Source organism: Sander vitreus, chromosome 19, assembly GCF_031162955.1.
Source record: "Sander vitreus isolate 19-12246 chromosome 19, sanVit1, whole genome shotgun sequence".
In the NCBI taxonomy this organism is placed as follows: Eukaryota; Metazoa; Chordata; class Actinopteri; order Perciformes; family Percidae; genus Sander; species Sander vitreus.
In genome coordinates, this window is record NC_135873.1 from 18987794 (window position 1) to 19006938 (window position 19145).

Consider the following 19145-nt stretch of genomic DNA (forward strand, 5'->3'; position numbering starts at 1 on the left):
CATTTATATTAATTTATTATTATTTATACTGACTCTGGAAACAAAGTAAACAATACCCAGTCAGCAGTATTTCAGTGACAAATTGCCCCCTTTCTTTTGGATCTATACATTTCTACATGTAAAAGGCCAGAAAGGTCAAGACCTACCTCACTGGAGAAGAACTCAACAATTTTATATGATTAAATTCAGCTCATCTGGGAGATCGTTACTGATCCCATTTCTACACTCCCCATAGTTTCACAGCAATGACACAAACGTGACAGAGTCCATGAATCACAGCTCTGTGCTAACTCCTTAAAACCCAACTGGATGTCAAAATGAACTGCTAGTGGGAAATCTGTTTCAGACATTATGTTGGAAAAATGAACTAATCTTAACAAGGAAAAAAAAATAGGTGTTACATTTTAGTTGACAATCCAAACAACTGAGCTGACAAGTAAAATGAAATTTCTCTCCCCATGGAATTTTGCCTGCTGAGCAAACAAACAGTTACTAATCAGAGACTTCATCTGTATCTCTTTGTTTTGGCGTCTGGTTCAGCAGGGGAAGACCATCTCCGTATAAAACCCATGTTAAAGGAATCCAGCAGCTGAAATATCTCAGGATTCAGAACTGGGTCCAAGTTGAGAACAATTCAAGATGTCCTACCCCTCATTTAAATTAACTATTGGTCTTGTGCTTTTGGGCTGAAATTAATGGTATTTACAACACAGCACTGGGTGACTGCAGTGTTTTATGAAGGGGATTTCCATCTATAAAAACAACCTAACCATTCACATATGTTGAAACATCATACAAATTTGATTTAAAAAATCTCAACTTATGGTCCAATAACTAGCTTTGTCAGGAGCTTTCAACTATATCTACAATCTTTGTAGTTTGGTTATTTGTCCTGAAGACTGATTTGATGAGAATGTATAATACATTTGAAAGCTCTGAAAATCGCTGATGAAGACTGTATGATACAGTTTAAAGGGGTGAGAGAATGATTATATAGGGTATTTCACACTGTTCCTTAAGGTCTCCTAATAGGGTATGTCACATTGGTAGGGCTGCAAATGGCCCGAGTGCTATTCTATGGGCCCTTAACTACCCTGTGAATATGGCCCTATTTGGAACAATAGCTTTTCTTCCAAATATGGTATGCTCATGAATATTTAGATGAGCTACGCGCTGATTGGTTGAGCGAACCACATACACATACATTGGAGACGAGACAGCAGGTCTCATATTTCAGACACTGCAATGTAATACGTTGTTTGTCTCCTATTTCGTTACTAAATTCACTTCTGAGACTTTTTTATGCGGGAAATCAACTATATAGAGCTCAAATATGGGCCGTTTTACGAAAATTGATGGCTAATTGCAAATTTGGTAAGACGTGTCGGACTTCAGGAGCTCCACACAGTCGGACGAGAAAGCGGAAACCTGCTGGGCTCCATACCCACGGTAAAGTCACCATTTCTGGGTTACTGGACTATGCGGAGCTGGCCGGCTGCCGGCATAACTATCGTATATTTACAGTTTGAATTTCGTCACGGCATGTATATCACAGCTACCCTAAGGTCTTACAAAACTAACACTTTTGTCCGATTTCAATTTAAGGCATTTTTGTGAATTTGAGGGGTCTCGTTAGGAGGAGCGGCTAGCTAGGCTATGTGTCCCATTCAATCCTATGGGAAAAGATCGCCGCTACACTTTCGGCATAACTATAGTATATTTACACCTTGAATTTCATCACGGCATGTATATCACAGCTACCGTAAGGTCTTACCTTTGTAAGACCTTAGGCTAGCTGTGATATACATGCAGCGAACACTTTGTCCGATTTCAATTTAATGCATTTTTGTGAATTTCAGAGGTCTCGTTAGGAGGAGGCAATCTAGCTCTCATTGATAGAGCTCCATCCAGCTCACTCGCGGACAAGAGGCGTTTATTTCCCCGATCGTTTGTAACTCAACACACATATCCATTATAAGATTAACTGGAACCTGTGGTAAAAGATTGCGGGCGTAACAAGCTCGCTGACCGCGCTCTCACTCACACACACCGGCCATTTAGCAGCAAGAGGGGAGGGAGAGCAGCGAGCTGCAGGCCCTGGAGCTCTGTCAGGGCAGCGCCGTTTGGTAGTCCAGGAACCCAGAAACAGTGACTTTGGTATGGAGCACGGCTGCCGGCCGTGACGGAGCTCCATCTAGCTCACGGCGGGCTGGGGTCTGTGAAGGAGGACAGGCCGGGCGGCGAGGCAGCAACCCAAGCAGCACCGGGCGCTGAATTACGACACACAGTCGGACAAAATTTGCAATTAGCCATCAATTTTCGTAAAACGGCCCATATTTGACCTCTACATAGTTGATTTCTTGCATAAAAAAGTCTCAGAAGTGAATTTAGTAATAAAATAAAAGATGAACAATGTATACAATTTCTGAGATATGTGCGACCTATTCAGAAGACCTGATCTCAGATCAGTGGTGTAGCCATGTAAATGTTGGGGCGTGACAAAGATAGAGACCAGAGCCAAAGGTACAGCCACATTGTTGATGTCAACTATGAGCTTCGTTGAGATTTGCCTGTTTTCAGAGGCAGTTTGAAATTGTGAGATTTGCAGAGGAAAGAGGTCCAGTCAAAACGATGCAGCTTAGCTGGCTTTCAGCGCCAGCCGGGTGTGTGAAATCAGAGGGGAGTTGACTGCTGGAAGTAAAGACGTTTTGGAGCTGGTGATATTCCTTTGGCGCTGGCTAAAACCTCTTTGGGTGCGCCCAAAATTTCTCGACGACACAACAGATGCTACAACATTACATTTTCAGAATATGAGTTAGCTAGAGATAACACATTATCAATCTATTCCTTAGAAGGTAATATTTTAAGTGTGTATGATTTATTTTGGACCGCACAGGTGGTAAGCCTCTCTTTGGTGGTCTAAACATAAATACAACTTTTCTGATGGTAGTAGAAGCAAGGTGGACTGCTTCTGCTTTCCAACGCAGTGGAAAACCCTGCAACATCTTTTAATGTAATTCCTTTACATGGAGTGTCAATAAAACAGAGTGTGTTTAGTAACCAACCTCTTTCCTGTTGCCTCTACATGATCTCTTATCCATGGTTGCTGTTGTTGCTCATTTTAATTACCCAGTTCTTCTTGTGAGTTTAAATAACCAGAAATCTTAATTTTTTACGTACTAGAGAGTTTTCCCACGAAAGTCCTTCCAGACATTTGGTATTTACCACAAAAACAAACGCTCTCATGAACTGGATGCAAGTGACTTTCTTCTGTTAGCAACAGATGTTCATGTCCAAGTAAATATAAAAAATGATGAGTTTATTGCTGCTGTGGAGTCTTACCTTGGTCCTTGCAGTCGCTGTGTCCGTTCTCATGTGGGGCTTCACCGTCGGAGCTCGGTCTGTCACACGATGCCTTCTGGCAGTTAGGGCACAAGAAGGTACAAAGTGAACAAAACTGTACTTTCCCGAAAAAAGACTAAAGACTAATGAAATAATGCACACAGCTGTCCAATTACAATGTACATTGTAAAAAAACCCTTAAAGGGATACTTCACCGATTTAGCATTAAACTTTGTATCAGCAGAAACACGATAGTATTTTTGAATGACCGTGCTTCCCTCCCTCATGTCCCCCTGAGAGGAGAGATCTCTGTATTGTGGGTCTGGAAAGAGGCAAAGGACTACAGCCAGTACTAGGAGCTACTTCCTCATAGCCCATAGGGAGTTGGACTGTTGGCTTTTTCCGGAGATTTCCGAGGTAAAAACGAGTGTCAGCCATCTTGAATCATCGCTTAGCTTCTCAGCAGAAACTGTTAGATAGATTTATTCATCCCGAAGGAAATTTTAGAACAACATTATGTGCATTCAAACTACCGCACATGTGTACCACCGGGATACATTGGTACAGATCGTAGAATATACAGGACACTTTATTACAGACAGAATACTCAACACACTACGCGAGCTTCGTCCGCCAGCTATCGAGACCAGCGGTGTTGCTCGATGTATCTGGCCGGTAAAGGGACATCATCAGCGGGTAACGTTGAATGAATGTGTCGGTGGAAAGCTGACGCTAACCGGCCACCTGTCCCATCCATCCTGCTTGCAAGTGTCCGCTCATTAGACAACAAATTGGACTACATCCAATTTCAACAAAACTCCCAACGCGAGTTCAGAGACTGCTGTGTTTTTGTTGTTGTGGAAATATTGCTGTACCGGACTATCGAGCCTGCCGCTCTGTCGCCGGGTAAGACTAGTCGAGGTGTGCTGTGTTAACACGGACTGCCTGTTGCAGAAATGGGGTGCTTTTATCCAACTAACTGCTGGTGGAGTTTGTTACTGTTAAATGCCAACCATTCTACATCCCACGCAAATTTACGGCTGCGTTTATACTCTGTGTTTATACCACAGCCCACCAAGCGCTAATGCTAGTAGCTATGTGTTAGCTGAACTTTACGGAGCATATGTGTGTGCACTAAATGTAGCCTGTTTCGTATGTTGTTTTTATATAAGGTAATTTTTATATATTTTAAATGTGTAACGCCACGGTGAAACGTTGTTTCGTATATATGGTTGAAATGACAATAAAACACACTTGTTGAGTTGATCGTCTCACTGTCTGTCTGTAAACGGTAGGCGTGGCTTGGGAGTAGACACTAAAGCAGCGAAGCAAGTGCATTCTGGGATTTGGTGTCTTTCATCCACATGAGCCAAAAACAGATTTTCTGGCTTTTCTCGGCTTAGAAGCCACCAATTTCTAAAAATAATTCACATTTCTACTACATAAGTGACCCAATTTAAAGATATATTCATCTTTCCAATGGTGAAATATCCCTTTAAGAGCATCTGCAACACGTTCTAGATGAATAATTAGGCGGAGCTGCGTTGGCTGTGCCAAGTTGGGAGCAGTTTGTCATTAAGGAGCTTCTGATAGAACTCATTTTCCACCACTAAACATACAGGCACACACATATGCAGTGGGTACAGTATGTCTGCAGTGGTATGTTACCTGCTTTTCCCAATGAAAAACCAATAAGCCAGTGTTTTCACCTCAGGCAAACTAAATATACTGTAGTCTTATTTAGCAAATAGCTTTTCTCACCCGGTGGGATTGTGTTCAATTATGCTTTTTAAAGTCATTTATCCCTTCATTACACATCTTTTGTTAAACAAATAAAATGTAAATGTAAAAGCCATTACAAAAGCAATAAAATATTAATATATTATCCTTAGAGAGAGTAACACTGCTTTTATCAAGTTCAAATCCATTGTCCACACTCCAGTGAGGCTAAGCATACACGAGCTAGCAGCTCATGAATGTGTGTGGAGGTTGTAGATTTTGGGGAGACAGACGTCAGCAAAATGATGACTGGACTGTGTGTAGGCTTGAACAGCTGGTCACCTAACACAATGAAGTCCATCACCTCGTTAGTAATTCATTCAGATGTGGCGCTGTCCGTGGGGGATTTTTTCCCCCCCTTTCTCAATGCTGTAGTCTCCCGGACACGGTGTAACACTCCCACATGTCCCACATTTTCTTTTACTGTAAATAAATGGCCCCCTTTGACCTCTTCGATTCTTCGAATCAGCAGCTGCAGTAGCAGCATATGCTAGCAGACTGTTGTCCAAGCGGACCGCTAAACAACACACAAACATCTGCCACTATCATCAGTGAATGCCATCTTATTTGCCAATATGCCGATGGCAGTCAACGAGGCAAACATTGGCTGATACCGATGTTCTGCCGATGCATGGGTGCATCTCTAGCCCTTTGTCTTGAGAACTAACTGAAAAAAAATCCAACCTGGACCAGAGGGTAGGACCAGGCCAATGTATTAGGAGAGAAGAGCTTCCCATCAGGGTGCACTTTACAAACTAAAATTCATCTTGTGTGCCATGCTCTAAACATTAAAAGGGTGACAATACTGTTGTAGATTTTCGTCTCATTCCTCGTTGTCAGAGTGTGATTACAAAATCACAACAACACATGTTAACGATTACTAGCCACAGCTGATATACAGTAATGTGCTGCTCGCAATATTTGTCATTTCAAGAGACAGTCAACTCTGGTACAGTAAGCCTGCACAAGAATGTTTTGTTTACATTGCTTTTTTCTACAAAAACAGAGCAGAAAAGGATTTGAGTTTAGCAAATCTAGCCAACCTAGAGCCAGATCCAAGATGGTGGTGATGGCGCAGTGGATATGACACATGCCTTTGGTGTGGACGACTTGGGTTCGATCAACCAATGTCTCCCTGAGCAAGACACTTAACCCCTAGTTGCTCCAGAGGTGTGCGACCTCTGACATATATAACAATTGTAAGTCGCTTTGGATAAAAAGCGTCAGCTAAATGACATGTAATGTAAAAGATGGGACCATCCATCAGAACCATATCCTACTACAGAAATCATTTATGGGAATGTACAACTTAAGATACAAAAACAAGCGGGAAAAAAAACCCTCTCTTTCCTGAATATGAACTTCTGCCATCAGGGAGAAGAATCCGTGTGCAAAACAAACAGACTTAAGTTATCATTTATTCTAACGTCTATCAAGCTGCTGCACTCCAATAGGAAATATTAGCACAACAGAGCAAAAGTCCAATAGATACACCAGCACTTTTTGCACTTTAATTATTACAGTCACTTTTTAAGATGTCGTACAGTCATGTGTGTCCTTCCTTTATGTCCTAAGATACTTATTACCACTAAGGATCTTATGTTGATTTTATGTCAATTTTAGAATGTTTGTGTTGTGAATCAACAGATTGTAGCACTATGCCCAAGACAAATTTCCCGTCGGGGGACAATAAAGTGTATTCTATTCTAAGTTTACAGCACTGATCAGTGTATGTGTGCGTTTACCTTTTCCAGTTCAGGTTTGTGCACTGGTGATCCAGATCCAGCTCCATCCAGGTCTACACCCCCATTAACACACACCTCTCTCATCACCTGGAAAACACAAGGCAATACAGCATTATCTTATGAGGCTAACAGAAAGTCCCCACTCATCTTGATCACCCTGTCTAACTGGGCGGTGGAATGTTAGGTCCTAACCGTGATCAGAAGACATGGGTGGATCCCTTATTTAAAAATCCTAAAATATTTCCTCACACCATTGCCACATAATTAAGCAGCTGATTGCTTCAGCCTGGGAGGCATGCCTTGGGTAATGCAGGCCACATGTACACATGTGCTCAACTCCACTCCCTCCTCTCTCATATCCCATCATGCTACTGAATGGAAGCCAAGGGATCATAAGGCAATACAGAGCATGCAGTGGAGGAACTACAGGAGGCAGAGAGCAAGCATGCATGTGAGGCAGGGGCCGATGGAGGGACGGGGGTGTCTGCTACACACATTAGACACCACAGAGTTTTACAGTGTGCATGGAATCCTTATTGCAATAAGGTCTAGTAGGGGGGAATGAGATCTGCAGGTCTCTGGACGGGGCGCCAGCGTGCATTACCGAGACCTTGCTGGATCTGGCAACCCAGCATCAGATCGGCCAATTAGAGGCGTGTGGCAGTGACAGGACTGTATGGAGATGAGCGGTGGGCAGTGTCACACACACACACACACACACACACACACACACACACACACACACACACACACACACACACGTCATCTCCACAAGCATTTTGAAGAATCTCTTGCCATGCAGAGCTCCTCAGCTCATTGGTTTTGGCTCGGAGGGAGCATAATTGGGTTTTGTGGTGGAAATGACAGACTGTGGCTCCATGGGTTTGGCTCAGAGAGCAGCTCAGAGGCCGGAGAGTGGGACAGACTGCAACATCATGTCTATCTTCCACTGGAGAGCTACGTTGGCAGAGGGTGCTATGTAGGTCTGATGATGTACTACAAATCAAACTTGAGGAGGTAGTGGGGCTGTGTGTGGTAGTCTTGGGTGCTTAAACACTATATTCAATAAAAGAATATGCTGGTGATGGACAGCTACTCTTGCATGCATTAGATATTGAAGTGGTTTTAATACATATTCACAAAGCCTACATGCACAGAACTATTTTAACCAAAGTGTAGTGAAGATGTGAAAACATATTGTATTCCAGTAACAGCAGACTACATAGTTCAAAAAAGTATGTGATGCCTCTACCCAGTTGAGATATATTTGGCAAAACATCAAAAAACGGATTCAGTCTTTATAACCAACCATTATTAAGAGCTTTACTCATGTGACTGCATATAATAGGGCTTTTTGTTGGACGTAATTCTGATCATTTCCATAAAAATGGTTCTCCATGCTCTTTGGGCTCGGACCATTTGCCCTTGGCTGCACTTAGCATACACAATTGACCCGTGGGTCTTCAGTGATTTTTTAACCATCCTGCCGAAGCCGTCCCGAAATAAATGTGGACCGTCTCAAATTTAAAATCTTTGTTTTTCTACAGTATCATCAATTAAAATCATTCAAAGTGACCTTTAACACTAGAACCGCCAGAGCCGACGCCATTGGGCTTTGTGATTCAAAAATGTAAATCATTCCGTCATTGTTCTTGCTATGTTTCCCTCCTGCACAGACTTATTTCTGGCTCAGTAACATGGGGTGTGTCAATCAGGATCAGGATGGCTGTAAGGCCCCCCACCTCCCCCTCCAATGATTTATGTATTCCAATGTATCATTGTTTGAGTTTTGAGCTGTGCTGTATGTTTTATTGTTGAGTTTGTGTGTATTTAAAGGCCCATCGAGGGACGCCATTGAGCTTGAGAATAAATGCTGTGGTAGGTGGTGTAGGATGGCCATGCACTGTCAGTGTGCAGTAAACAACAATGATGAACTCAGGATTGTAGAGAAGCCGTGTAAAAGCACACTTGAGCAGATAAACTGTGAATACACAAACTCACTTTTCCCAAAATTAGTGCAGAAAAAGAACAAGAAAATAGAAGTTAAGAGGGAAGATATTAGCCAGAGACAAAGAAAACCAGGTCATACTGTAGCAGAAGACAATAGATATACAATACATACAATAAAAAAGCAATGGAAAGGTTGAGGAGAATAGGACACAATATAGACATGGGTATTCCATAAACACATCATTAGCAGACAACATCTGGGAGAATCATTAGTGTAACTAGCAGGCTTTGGGAAATCTCTTAGCTTTCCCTTTCATTACTGTCTTTCTCCTTCTTTTTCCTCCTCTCTCCTTCCTTTTCTGCTCACTCTTTACCAGCTCTTCCTATTTCCGTCCCTCATCAAGAAATCTGTATTTCCATTATCTAAATCGGTAATAAGAAATGCAAGGACTGTTATTGAAGTTGTATGCCTCTGAGAAGAAGACGAGTTCAAGAGAGGTGGACAGAAAGTAAGAATAGCTGAAGAAAAAGAGGTCATGGGACAAAAGAGAAAGTGAGGGAATAATAAATAAATGAGTGACTGCTGAATGCCCGATGGTCCCAGCAACACAATCTCCAAACGCAGACACGCTACTACACTATCTTATACACCGTGAAAACAGACTGCCCTTGTGTTATCAGTTCAATATGTTTCCAATATCCAAGCACCTGACTAAATACGCAAAGAGAAACAGTTGCTCCAAGCAACAATTAGTGCAGTTGTTACCAAAGTGTGGCTGCTACAGAGATGTGTATATTTTCACGGCTCTGGTTGCGACTGCCTGCAGATACCTTGGCCCCGACCAGGTTACCTACCTCAGCTCATCAATAAACAACTGCTAATCACCCTGCCGGACACATAATTAAATCAAGAAGAAAAACTTTTAATCTTTGTTTCTTGACAGCCATAAACAGGAAATAGTTGAAAAGAGACAAAGACAGACGAAAGCAGACACTGCTAATAACAAGACTGGTGTTTCCATCAGTGGTCTAAGGGCCAAACTTGCTCCACACTTTATTCTTTAACAAGACCCTCGGTGAGTAATGACAAAAAAAGGGTGCCTCAAAGTGCGAGTCTAAGAGTCTGTTGGTAAAACTGTAGCACAGGGGAACTGAGTTGACAGAGGCTAGCAGGCAGAAATGGTTACACAAATAGCATCACACAAATGGATGAGGAGGGAGCTTAAAATAGCGCAAATTATGTAGTCAAGGACAAACAAGGAATTCCAGGAGATTCTCAGAAGAGTGAGGAAGAGCAGAGGTGAGGAGGAAGAGGGGGCTGTGGGCTTTCCTTTGAATCCAAAGACCAGATGAGGCCCGTCTTTCCTCCGGTGATTGAAACTGAAAGAGCCCAGAGGTGCTGGCTCCGCACCAACAACAAACGGACACAGGGGTGACTATTTGATGTCGGGAGGGAGGGTTTGTTTTGCAGACTTGTCGAATAGCCAGAGGGAAAGATCAGAGAGAGAAAGAGAAGACGGGGGGTGGAGAGGCATTGAAAGAATGTGTGATGGTCAGAGAGAGAGAGGGATCACAGAGGATTACAAACGTCTTCACATCTGAGTGAAACCAGCAGAACCACCTGTCCATAACAAAGCACCTAGTCATACAATGTCAGGAAACGGGCCGTCCTGGAGAACAAAAGCCAAGCTCTTCTCATACTGACAGCTACACCCTTTATTCTTTAATACTAGCAACACAATGGAAGTTACACTGCATCTAATTTCACCTCCGTGACAACAACATCCAAAATGAAACTTTCAGGCTGATCCCAAGAACGTCACCTAGAGCTGGGCGATATGGAAAAAAATCAAATATCACGAAATTTTTGGATCAAATACATTGACGTCGATATTGCGGCGATATTGTAGGGTTGACAATTGGTCGCTTTCACAAAAGTATTAACAAAATGAGAGTGATTTTGATAAATCACCAATAATGTAAAGACAAAAGACAAATAACAGAACAGCTTTAAATGTCTGGTAAATTCAGAAAATGACATCACTTTCCTGTAATGCACACTGTAAAACCAGGAAAATACTTGTGTCATATGATATTTCGATATCCAAAATCTAATCTGTCTAATCCACTCAGATCTAAGACGAGATCTAGCCTCATATATCGACGTGGATATAATATCGATATATCGCCCAGCCCTAATGTCAGCCCAGTCCGAACTTTGCTGTGATCTATGGTGAGCACCTCTGACACTGGTGAACGGGACCCTTTATTGTGTTTGACAGCTCTTTGTTTTATGAGTTAAAGTCATTTTAGAACAGCTAACAGGGTTTTAGGCCTCTTCACTGTTCAACAAGCAGATCTTTTAGTTTCGTCATTCTTTAAGAAATGCTGCTTCATTTAAAACATAATACAAATATTTTTTAGTGATTAGATGTTATTTTTAAATCTTAAAATACACAAGTACCAATGGTTAAATTAGTGACTGTAACTGTAATGCAGTCAAAGTAGTCTATTCTTCTAGTATTTTACAATAGCACTGAATGAGATTCAACCATTTAGAACTAATAATTCCAGTAGCGCTGAGATGGAAAAGTGACTGATGGTCTGCCACTGTGGTACAGCGGTATAGCCGATCTCCTGGCGGCTTATGTGGCTCACTACAGCGGCCAGTGCCGGGGGTCCGAGTGTTCCACCGGCACGCCGTTTAACAGCAGGTGGAAGTGGTAGCTACTGTCAGTGACAAACAGTAAAGTATCTTATATACTTGCAGATCAAGTATCAAAGTTAATATTAGAGCTAGCCTGAGCTAACATGGCTATTGCCAGCCTCAGTGCCGTAGCCGGTATAACTAATCAATAACAGAAATATAAAGCCAACTAACGTTAACCAGATGTATGCGTTTCTCTCATCCGTTCTGGTGCTGGGACATGAGCGATGCTTTTAAAATGACAGTAAAGTAATTTCATATATCATCATTACCGATGAACGCTAAATTAATATTAGAGCTGCCTTAGCTAGTCTGACTAATCCATAGCAGAGATACAAAGCCAACAACTTTAGAGCAAAGTCAAACTATACACTACAATAAAACGTATTACTTTTGGCATGTTTAATAGTAGAACACGATCACACATTCCATCATATAAAACTCCACATCGCGTAACGTTAACCAGGCATACGCATGGCATAAGTAGGCCTGTCACGATAACAAATTTTGCTGGACAATAAATTGTCCCAGAAATTATTGCGATAAACGATAATATTGTCGCAACTCTGACACACTTTCCGCACTCCGTGTCCACGGACAGCTGTAGGCTTGTACCGTTAACGTTCTGTGCATTGTCGGAGACATGCAGCCACTTTCCTGAAACCGCTTGCGAGACTGACAAATCCACAGCGGCGTGTATGTCCGAGCCTGTCTCCACCGGTAGGTTGTCAACTGTGTGCTTTGGAATGAAAGGGAGAAAACGGGACGCCGAGTAACACGGCGGATATCGCTCATATACTTGACGGCGCCTTAACTGCAAAGTGCTGCGGGAAACCGTGCTCCAACTCTCAACTAGCGTTTCTGTCTCTCTCTCTCTCTCCGCCAGGAGTCCCGCCCACACAAAGACCATGCGACTAACAAGAGGGTTCACTCCTCGTTACGCTAAGGAACCGAGAGTGGTCCTCCAGTCTCTTTGGTAGAGAGAGAGAGACACACAAGGAAAACAAACAAGCATGCAAATGGATGAACGAGCTAATTTTTTTTATTGTGCGATTAATTGATTTATTGACTATCGTGACAGGCCTAGGCATAAGGTTATTTAATATACCATAAGGCTACTTTAAATGAGTAATGTTAAATGGTTTGTGGCATAAGCACAGTCTGTGGGCATAAGCCATACGGTAGCAAGGCTAACAATAGCCATGTTAGCTCAGGCTAGCTCTAATATTAACTTTGAGTACATCGACAAGAATATAAGATATGACTTTACAGTTTGTCACTGACAGTTGCCTACAAATTCCACCTTTGGTTGAAATAAACACATAGTTTACCGATTTACATGTGAAAATATGTTGGCTCTATACACATATAAAAGGTTAAATGTTTCTGTTTCTGGTTAAACAGAAATGTCTTAAAGAGGTTTTAAAAAGGTCTCTCTCTGTAGGGATCCTTTCCGTAATGTTTTCAGACACTTAGAATAATAATCTGAGCCTGTCAATGGCAAAAACAGAACTTTTAGTGGACAAAATTGACAACGCACATTTCCCATATAGGGTTACATTACTCTTTAATACCACTCTCTTTGGTCAAATGGGTCTTAATGGTTAACTTAAAAATAATTGGAGAACTTGACAAAACCGACTCCACTCAAGGGCCACTTATTGTTTGTCCTGGGGCTGCTGACCATACAGTATCACATGGTCTTCATCAGCAAGTGAAGATTGTTCAGTAGTCACAAATCTGTACATGTTTACATCGCATCCATGATGGCTGTGAAACATTTATCTGCTGATGAAGACCAGGTGATCTGGGTGAAAGATCCAGAAGAAGCAAGTGGACCATGAGGGCAGATTGTTTTGACAAGTGATCCAAACACGTTTTCATTAAGCATAACCCATGGACAGTGGTGTTAGTAGAATTTAAATGACTTAATTTGGTGGAGCCACATCTCAGACTGCTCTTATTCTGCATATTAATGCAATCTGCTGTAAGAGTAGTTTGAGGGTTTATTGTGTTACCTTGAGCCACTCCTCTGCCTGTTCTTTGCTCTGAACAGCTAGCACCAGTGCGTCTGCCCCCTGGTGGACGATCTTCAGTTCGTGCCTCTTCTTCTTGCCGTCTTTTGGGATGTGAGTGATGCTGCACCCTGACAGGGTCAGCTCCATCTGGGGGGTGTGGTCTTTGGACGACTTGTAACACTGGAGGGAGAGAAAAGGGGTCAGGTTAAACTGGATGAGCCAAACGTTGTTGCTGTAAAGTTTTCTCAGGTAGGGTTGGCTACTGAAAACCGGTACCTAACGACCGTTATCTACAGGACTGAATGACAACACATATTTTGGCTTTAAATGCCCGAATCGCTGCATGTGAGGCTAGTTAATATTACACTTGGCAGCAGGTACAGTTAGCTAGAAGCTGGCTTAAACACGGTTAAAATGTTGACAGCTAAACGCTCTAACGTGTCTGTATTTTACTGGAAAGGATTCCAACAGCGAGACATTCAACAGTCTGCAGCCAAAGACACAGAGTAGACTAGCTAAGCTTTGAGACACCGTGGACACTGCCGCTGTCCGAATTGTCAGAGAAACACCGCCGGGACATTCCACACCCTAGTCATTATTAGACTAAGAACTTTTATTTCAACATTTTCACACATGCTGCATGCAAGTATGTGCATAGATCTTCTGTGGGAACCCTTTAAAGTGTGCCTTGCTGTGCGAACATGTACATTAGTGTCCCTCACCAGCAGTTTGTTATCTTTGATGACACACAGGAGCTTGGTCCACTGGCCAAAGCGCTTTTTGCGCAGAAGGAATGCACAGATCCGAGCGTCCTTCACCAGATCCATGGACGCCTCTGCAGACGGCCACTGGTGACGCATCTTCTGGCCCTTCCCATCCTCCTCTTCCTCGTCATACGACTCGTAGGAGCTGCTCATGGCGTCCGAGTCATAGTCTGAGAGGGAGGTAAACAAGGCAGAATTTTCTATCATTAAATGACAATTGAACTTAAAAAGCTACACATTTCTTTTCAGCAGCGTGTCCATTAGCTACTGTCTGTCTGTATGTATGGCTATGAGTAAATGCATTATATAAGTGATATGAATTGCAAATGAGTCCTGCCACTCACTGGCAGTAATGTATTCAGGAGCCTTTCCAGGACTTAAAGGAACTGCTTCCTCATAGTAGCCTTCTGGTAGAGAGGAGCTGGGCAGAGGGGGGGGGGCGCTGTTTGGAGGCTGCAGAAAGAACACAAACTTCCACTAGTGACAGGTTCAAAGCATATCAAATGAAAACAGCTCTCATCATTTACATTTTAACTAACACTTTAACTCCTTCGTGTGTGTTTGAACTGGGACTCCCACACAACATTACACCAGCAAAGAACTAACATTTGAAGAAATCATATATTTTATTTACTATACAAACCGACAGACCACAGCAAACAGACTAAAGCAATACTGTATATCCCCACTTTATTTAGCTGTGACAGCGAGTCGGCATAAAAGATACCAGGACCCTGAAACTGAAGATCGATTGTATTTTTTGCACCCATGCTTTTCCTACTTTGATATATTACAATGTCTTCCGTGCAAAAGGACCCACAGTGTTTGTCATTGATTTTGTGATTGGGTTTGTCCCAAGAAAGACAATGTGTGATGTGACGTTCCAGCAGACCAGTGGAAATAAGGATTTTTTATGGATGTAAATTAACATAAAATATTGCTCTTAAATCACAGCTTACAGCAGCTCAGTGGTGTGTAGCATGGACCATTAAAGCAATATTTCTTCTGGAGCCTCATTCTAATAAGTCCATCCAGTACCAGACAAGCTCAAAGTGCATGGAATGTAAAACTGTTAAGACCTTATGAGGCCATACTCTAAGTCTCTCTGCAAGGACCATGAACAAGCTGTGATGGCTGCAGACTTTTTTTTTTCCTCTAATGGAAAACCCATTTGATTTCTCTTTTTATTTTATTTACTGGTGGCATCACTGATTTTCCACTGCCAAGCCATTAATAAGGGGAGAAACTCCATAGCTGTTATGAAACTCTATGTGCTATGGGCCATTGGTTACAGCTGACCCAATCAGGCGTCAGCGCAGCAGTGATGTCAGCATCCACTGCTGGAACAACATGGAACACTCATAAATGGGTTTGGCTGACGTGCAGCCTCAATGGCTAACTTCTTCTAAGCGTAGAAAGTATGTGTCAGTCCAACATTACAGTCATTCTGCCATAATTATGGAACTATTGAATTTAGTTTGAACTAGCACTTCGCAAAAAAAGCACCAAATTAGAGACTACACTTGAGATTGACTGTGATTTTCTTATTGCTACATCCCTTTTGGCCTAGAATGCTATTCTGAATGTTAGAATTCAGTTACATTTCCATTTGGTATTTCATTATTATTTGGTTATTCTTTGGAAAAATGCTAGATGTAGCATGCATCTAGGATAGCTTTGAGTGGGCAGTTGATAAATGTGATGGGAATGATGGAATGGGAATCTGATTGGAAATAAGAGCCTGTGAGTCCGTCAGTCCTCCATCCTTCACTGCATCTTTTTTAACTGATGATGTCTACACTTTCTCTATGCCAGTTCACCTCCTGGGCACTGCCAGGTGCTCTTGAGCAAGGCACCGTACACCCCCCCCCCAACTGCTCAGGGCGCTGGTCTAGCACTGGCAGCCCACTCACTCTGACATCTCTCCATTTGTGCATGAATAGGTCCTGAGCGTGTGTGTGTATTTCAGGCCTGTGTGTAGTGATTTCTAACCAAAAAAAACCTGTAAATTGTAATTTCCCCACTGGGGATCAATAAACAGAATACATTAAATTAGTTTTAGTCTAAATATCATGAATCATTATGTTGCTACTTAGTTAAAGAAAATGTGACTTTTTCTCAAAAAAGAGATAAACAGGGCATTATTAGAGCCGCTGCTAAGAAAAAAAGAACTAAGGTAAGCGATTCTTGGTCGCCCAGTACAACGACCTAGAAACTGCTCCATGAAGTCAGAATTGGAGTGACTTACCCTGCAACCCTCATTGTTAACACCAACAAGCACCGTCTCGGTCTACTGTATGGGAAGCCTTCAAGGCCACTGTAGAGGCTGTCCTGAATACCATTTTCAGTAATTGGAGCTTTGGTACTCATCAACCCCAAATATAAAAAACTGGGGAGATTACCAGGCGCTACAGTATAACCACACAGACCTCTACACACATCAAACTGCTAAGGCACATGTGTCAAACTCAGGGCCCGAGGGCCAAATCCGGCCCCTTGCGGGTTTTGATACGGCCCACATTTCAATTTAGGTTCACAATAAATTTAGGCCCACCTAGTTTTTGTCGCTTTTTCCAAAGTTTTTAGTGTTTTTTTTGTTTGTTTGTTTTTTACATTTATGCACTTTTTTCAGTGCTTTAGGCACTTTGTTTTAACATTTTGGACGCTTTACTCAATGTTTTGCCAATTTTTCTAAAGTTTTTGGCGCTTTTTACGATGTTTTCGGCACTTTCTGATGTTTTTGCCACTTTTTCAGACAATTTTGCACGGACATTTTTTCGATTGAATAAAAGACCAGTCATTTCCAGTCATATTTCGTCATTGAAGTTTTCTTTAAAATAGTGTTAAAATCTCGTCTCCTCTGATGATGAGCAGCTCCTCTGAGCTGAGTGTTTCATCACACCCCTAGTAAATCGTAAACATACAAACGGTTTTATATTTGTCTTTACATGGACATTTGTGAGAAATGACCTTCACAGCCCTTGAAGAAAGCATTTGTTGTGAAGAGAAGCTTACGTGTAGAATATAGTTTAGTATTGTACATTAACTGTGATAACAGGATGTGGGGGTGGAAAGTAAACTGAAGATGTGAAAAGATTTGAAAAGTCAGGTAATTATTTCTGATAAAAAGACACCTTATAAACGTACAAAGGTAATCAAAGTAATAGTGTAGTGGTTACTGTGGCAACTGGCCCTGTGTGTTAACTCCAGCTTTAAAATTTGTCTTTAAATTGTCAAGACTTAACATAGTTAGCCAAACTAAATTGTCATCTAAGGCATTCTTGTTTCACTGTGTCCTATGCAAAGTTAAGTTTATTCTTTTTCTTGTCCTGTCAATACATCCCCTCTCCTCCATTAATGCATCCCACCCATTTCTCTGTTTTCTAGAAGTCGAGTGGCAGGCCAGGCCCTTAGCAGAAACCTTATTGCATCTCCTTTGGGGGAAAGAGCGCTTCGGTGAACTCATTTCTTGGCAGGGATATGCTGCCCTGCTAAACTCCAGCGCCGCCAGCGTTCTCCTCCCTACCCCAGCCCTAAAAAGAAAAAAAATCCCCAGGAGAGAAAGACAGAGGGAAAGAATGGCAGAAAAGAATGAAAGCTGTCAGAAAGTACGGCACAATATCAGGTTTTAGAAGTGGATGTTAAAGTAGACGTGTTTGTGTTGGTGGAGGACTGTTGTTGATATGAGGTCTGCAGCTTCATCTCTCACATCACAATGACTTCCTTTCCAAGACTTTAAGCAACAACACCATTAATAATTTAGCAGAAGCCGATTGTTTGGGTAAGCATTTTTCCCTGTGTGCCGCAGAATACATTACACTTCAGAGAATGTGATCCCATTGCTCTGCTATTTAATGACTCAGAGCTTAGAGGCACTGGGGTGCATGCACGCACTTGTGTATACAGATGCCTTTAAACACACAGTCAGACTTTTCCCTTTGCTTTCCCTGAAACAACAGGTCGGCCCTATCACTTGGGGATCTGCGGATCAATGACGCTGCAACACAGTGAAACCGTTCACCGCAGTTACAATGCATCTGTGTTGACCATAAACACAAACTGCACAAAACGCGCATACGCAAAAGGTCAGTATTTCTCAGATCAGCTTCATATGCTCTGCAGATCTCTAAAACATCTGTTGACTGTCTTCATATAGCAGTATCCTATCCAGTACAGATCTGGTAGGGGCTCAGCAGTCATCCTTCACAAACCAGTCAAATGAGATTAGATTAGATGGAACTTTAATTATCCTTGTGAGACAGAGCTCTCTCCCCCCAGGTTTAGCATTTAAGTTCAACTAAATTGAACTTTGACCCCAAATATGATAAAATCCTCTCCATCTTCGGTTCTACCGGACCTGAAAAAGTTAAGAGGATGAGGATACTATGTTAGAAAATGAATATTGTGATTCCTTACATTCCATTGTCGTTTAGCTTCCTAGTTGGTTTGTTGGATAATGTGCTGCACTTCATTTTACGATGTGTCACTTTAGCATTTGGTCTGAAACCTAAACATAAAATACATTACAATAATGTGAAGAAAGATTTTTAGCTGACTTCTTTTGCTTTGAAATAAGAGACAAGGCTGCACCCTGTACGGCTTCAGAGGTTAAACCTGATCCTGAAAAAAAACTTACATTTTAACTAAATCAATGATCATTAAAAAGCAGCTCAAGACCCCCCCAACAAATAAACAAACCTCCTTGAGCAGAAATGGATAAAGAAAAGCGTCTTTTGAATGGCAAGTTGAGTTTCAAAGCCCTTCCAGATGGTTCTCTCCACAAGAATAAAATTATCTGCATGTACTGTGGATGTGAACTGAGTTACCAACGGAGTCTCAG

The 19145-nt window shown here is 42.0% G+C and overlaps 1 protein-coding gene across 2 annotated transcripts in view; it reads right to left on the reverse strand.

Moving 5' to 3' along the window:
- Window positions 1-19145, reverse strand: part of afap1 (actin filament associated protein 1) — an 83315-nt gene that overhangs the window by 23732 nt on the left and 40438 nt on the right. The window contains exons 4-8 of one of the 2 annotated variants that reach the window (XM_078275616.1): window positions 14650-14758; window positions 14264-14475; window positions 13542-13721; window positions 6867-6953; window positions 3343-3415 (exon numbers count right to left, since the gene is read on the reverse strand). In XM_078275616.1, coding sequence (XP_078131742.1) covers window positions 3343-3415; window positions 6867-6953; window positions 13542-13721; window positions 14264-14475; window positions 14650-14758 — 661 coding nt within the window. Of the gene's footprint in view, window positions 1-3342; window positions 3419-6866; window positions 6954-13541; window positions 13722-14263; window positions 14476-14649; window positions 14759-19145 lie in introns of both variants that reach the window. The other variant, XM_078275615.1, reaches the window with a different exon arrangement.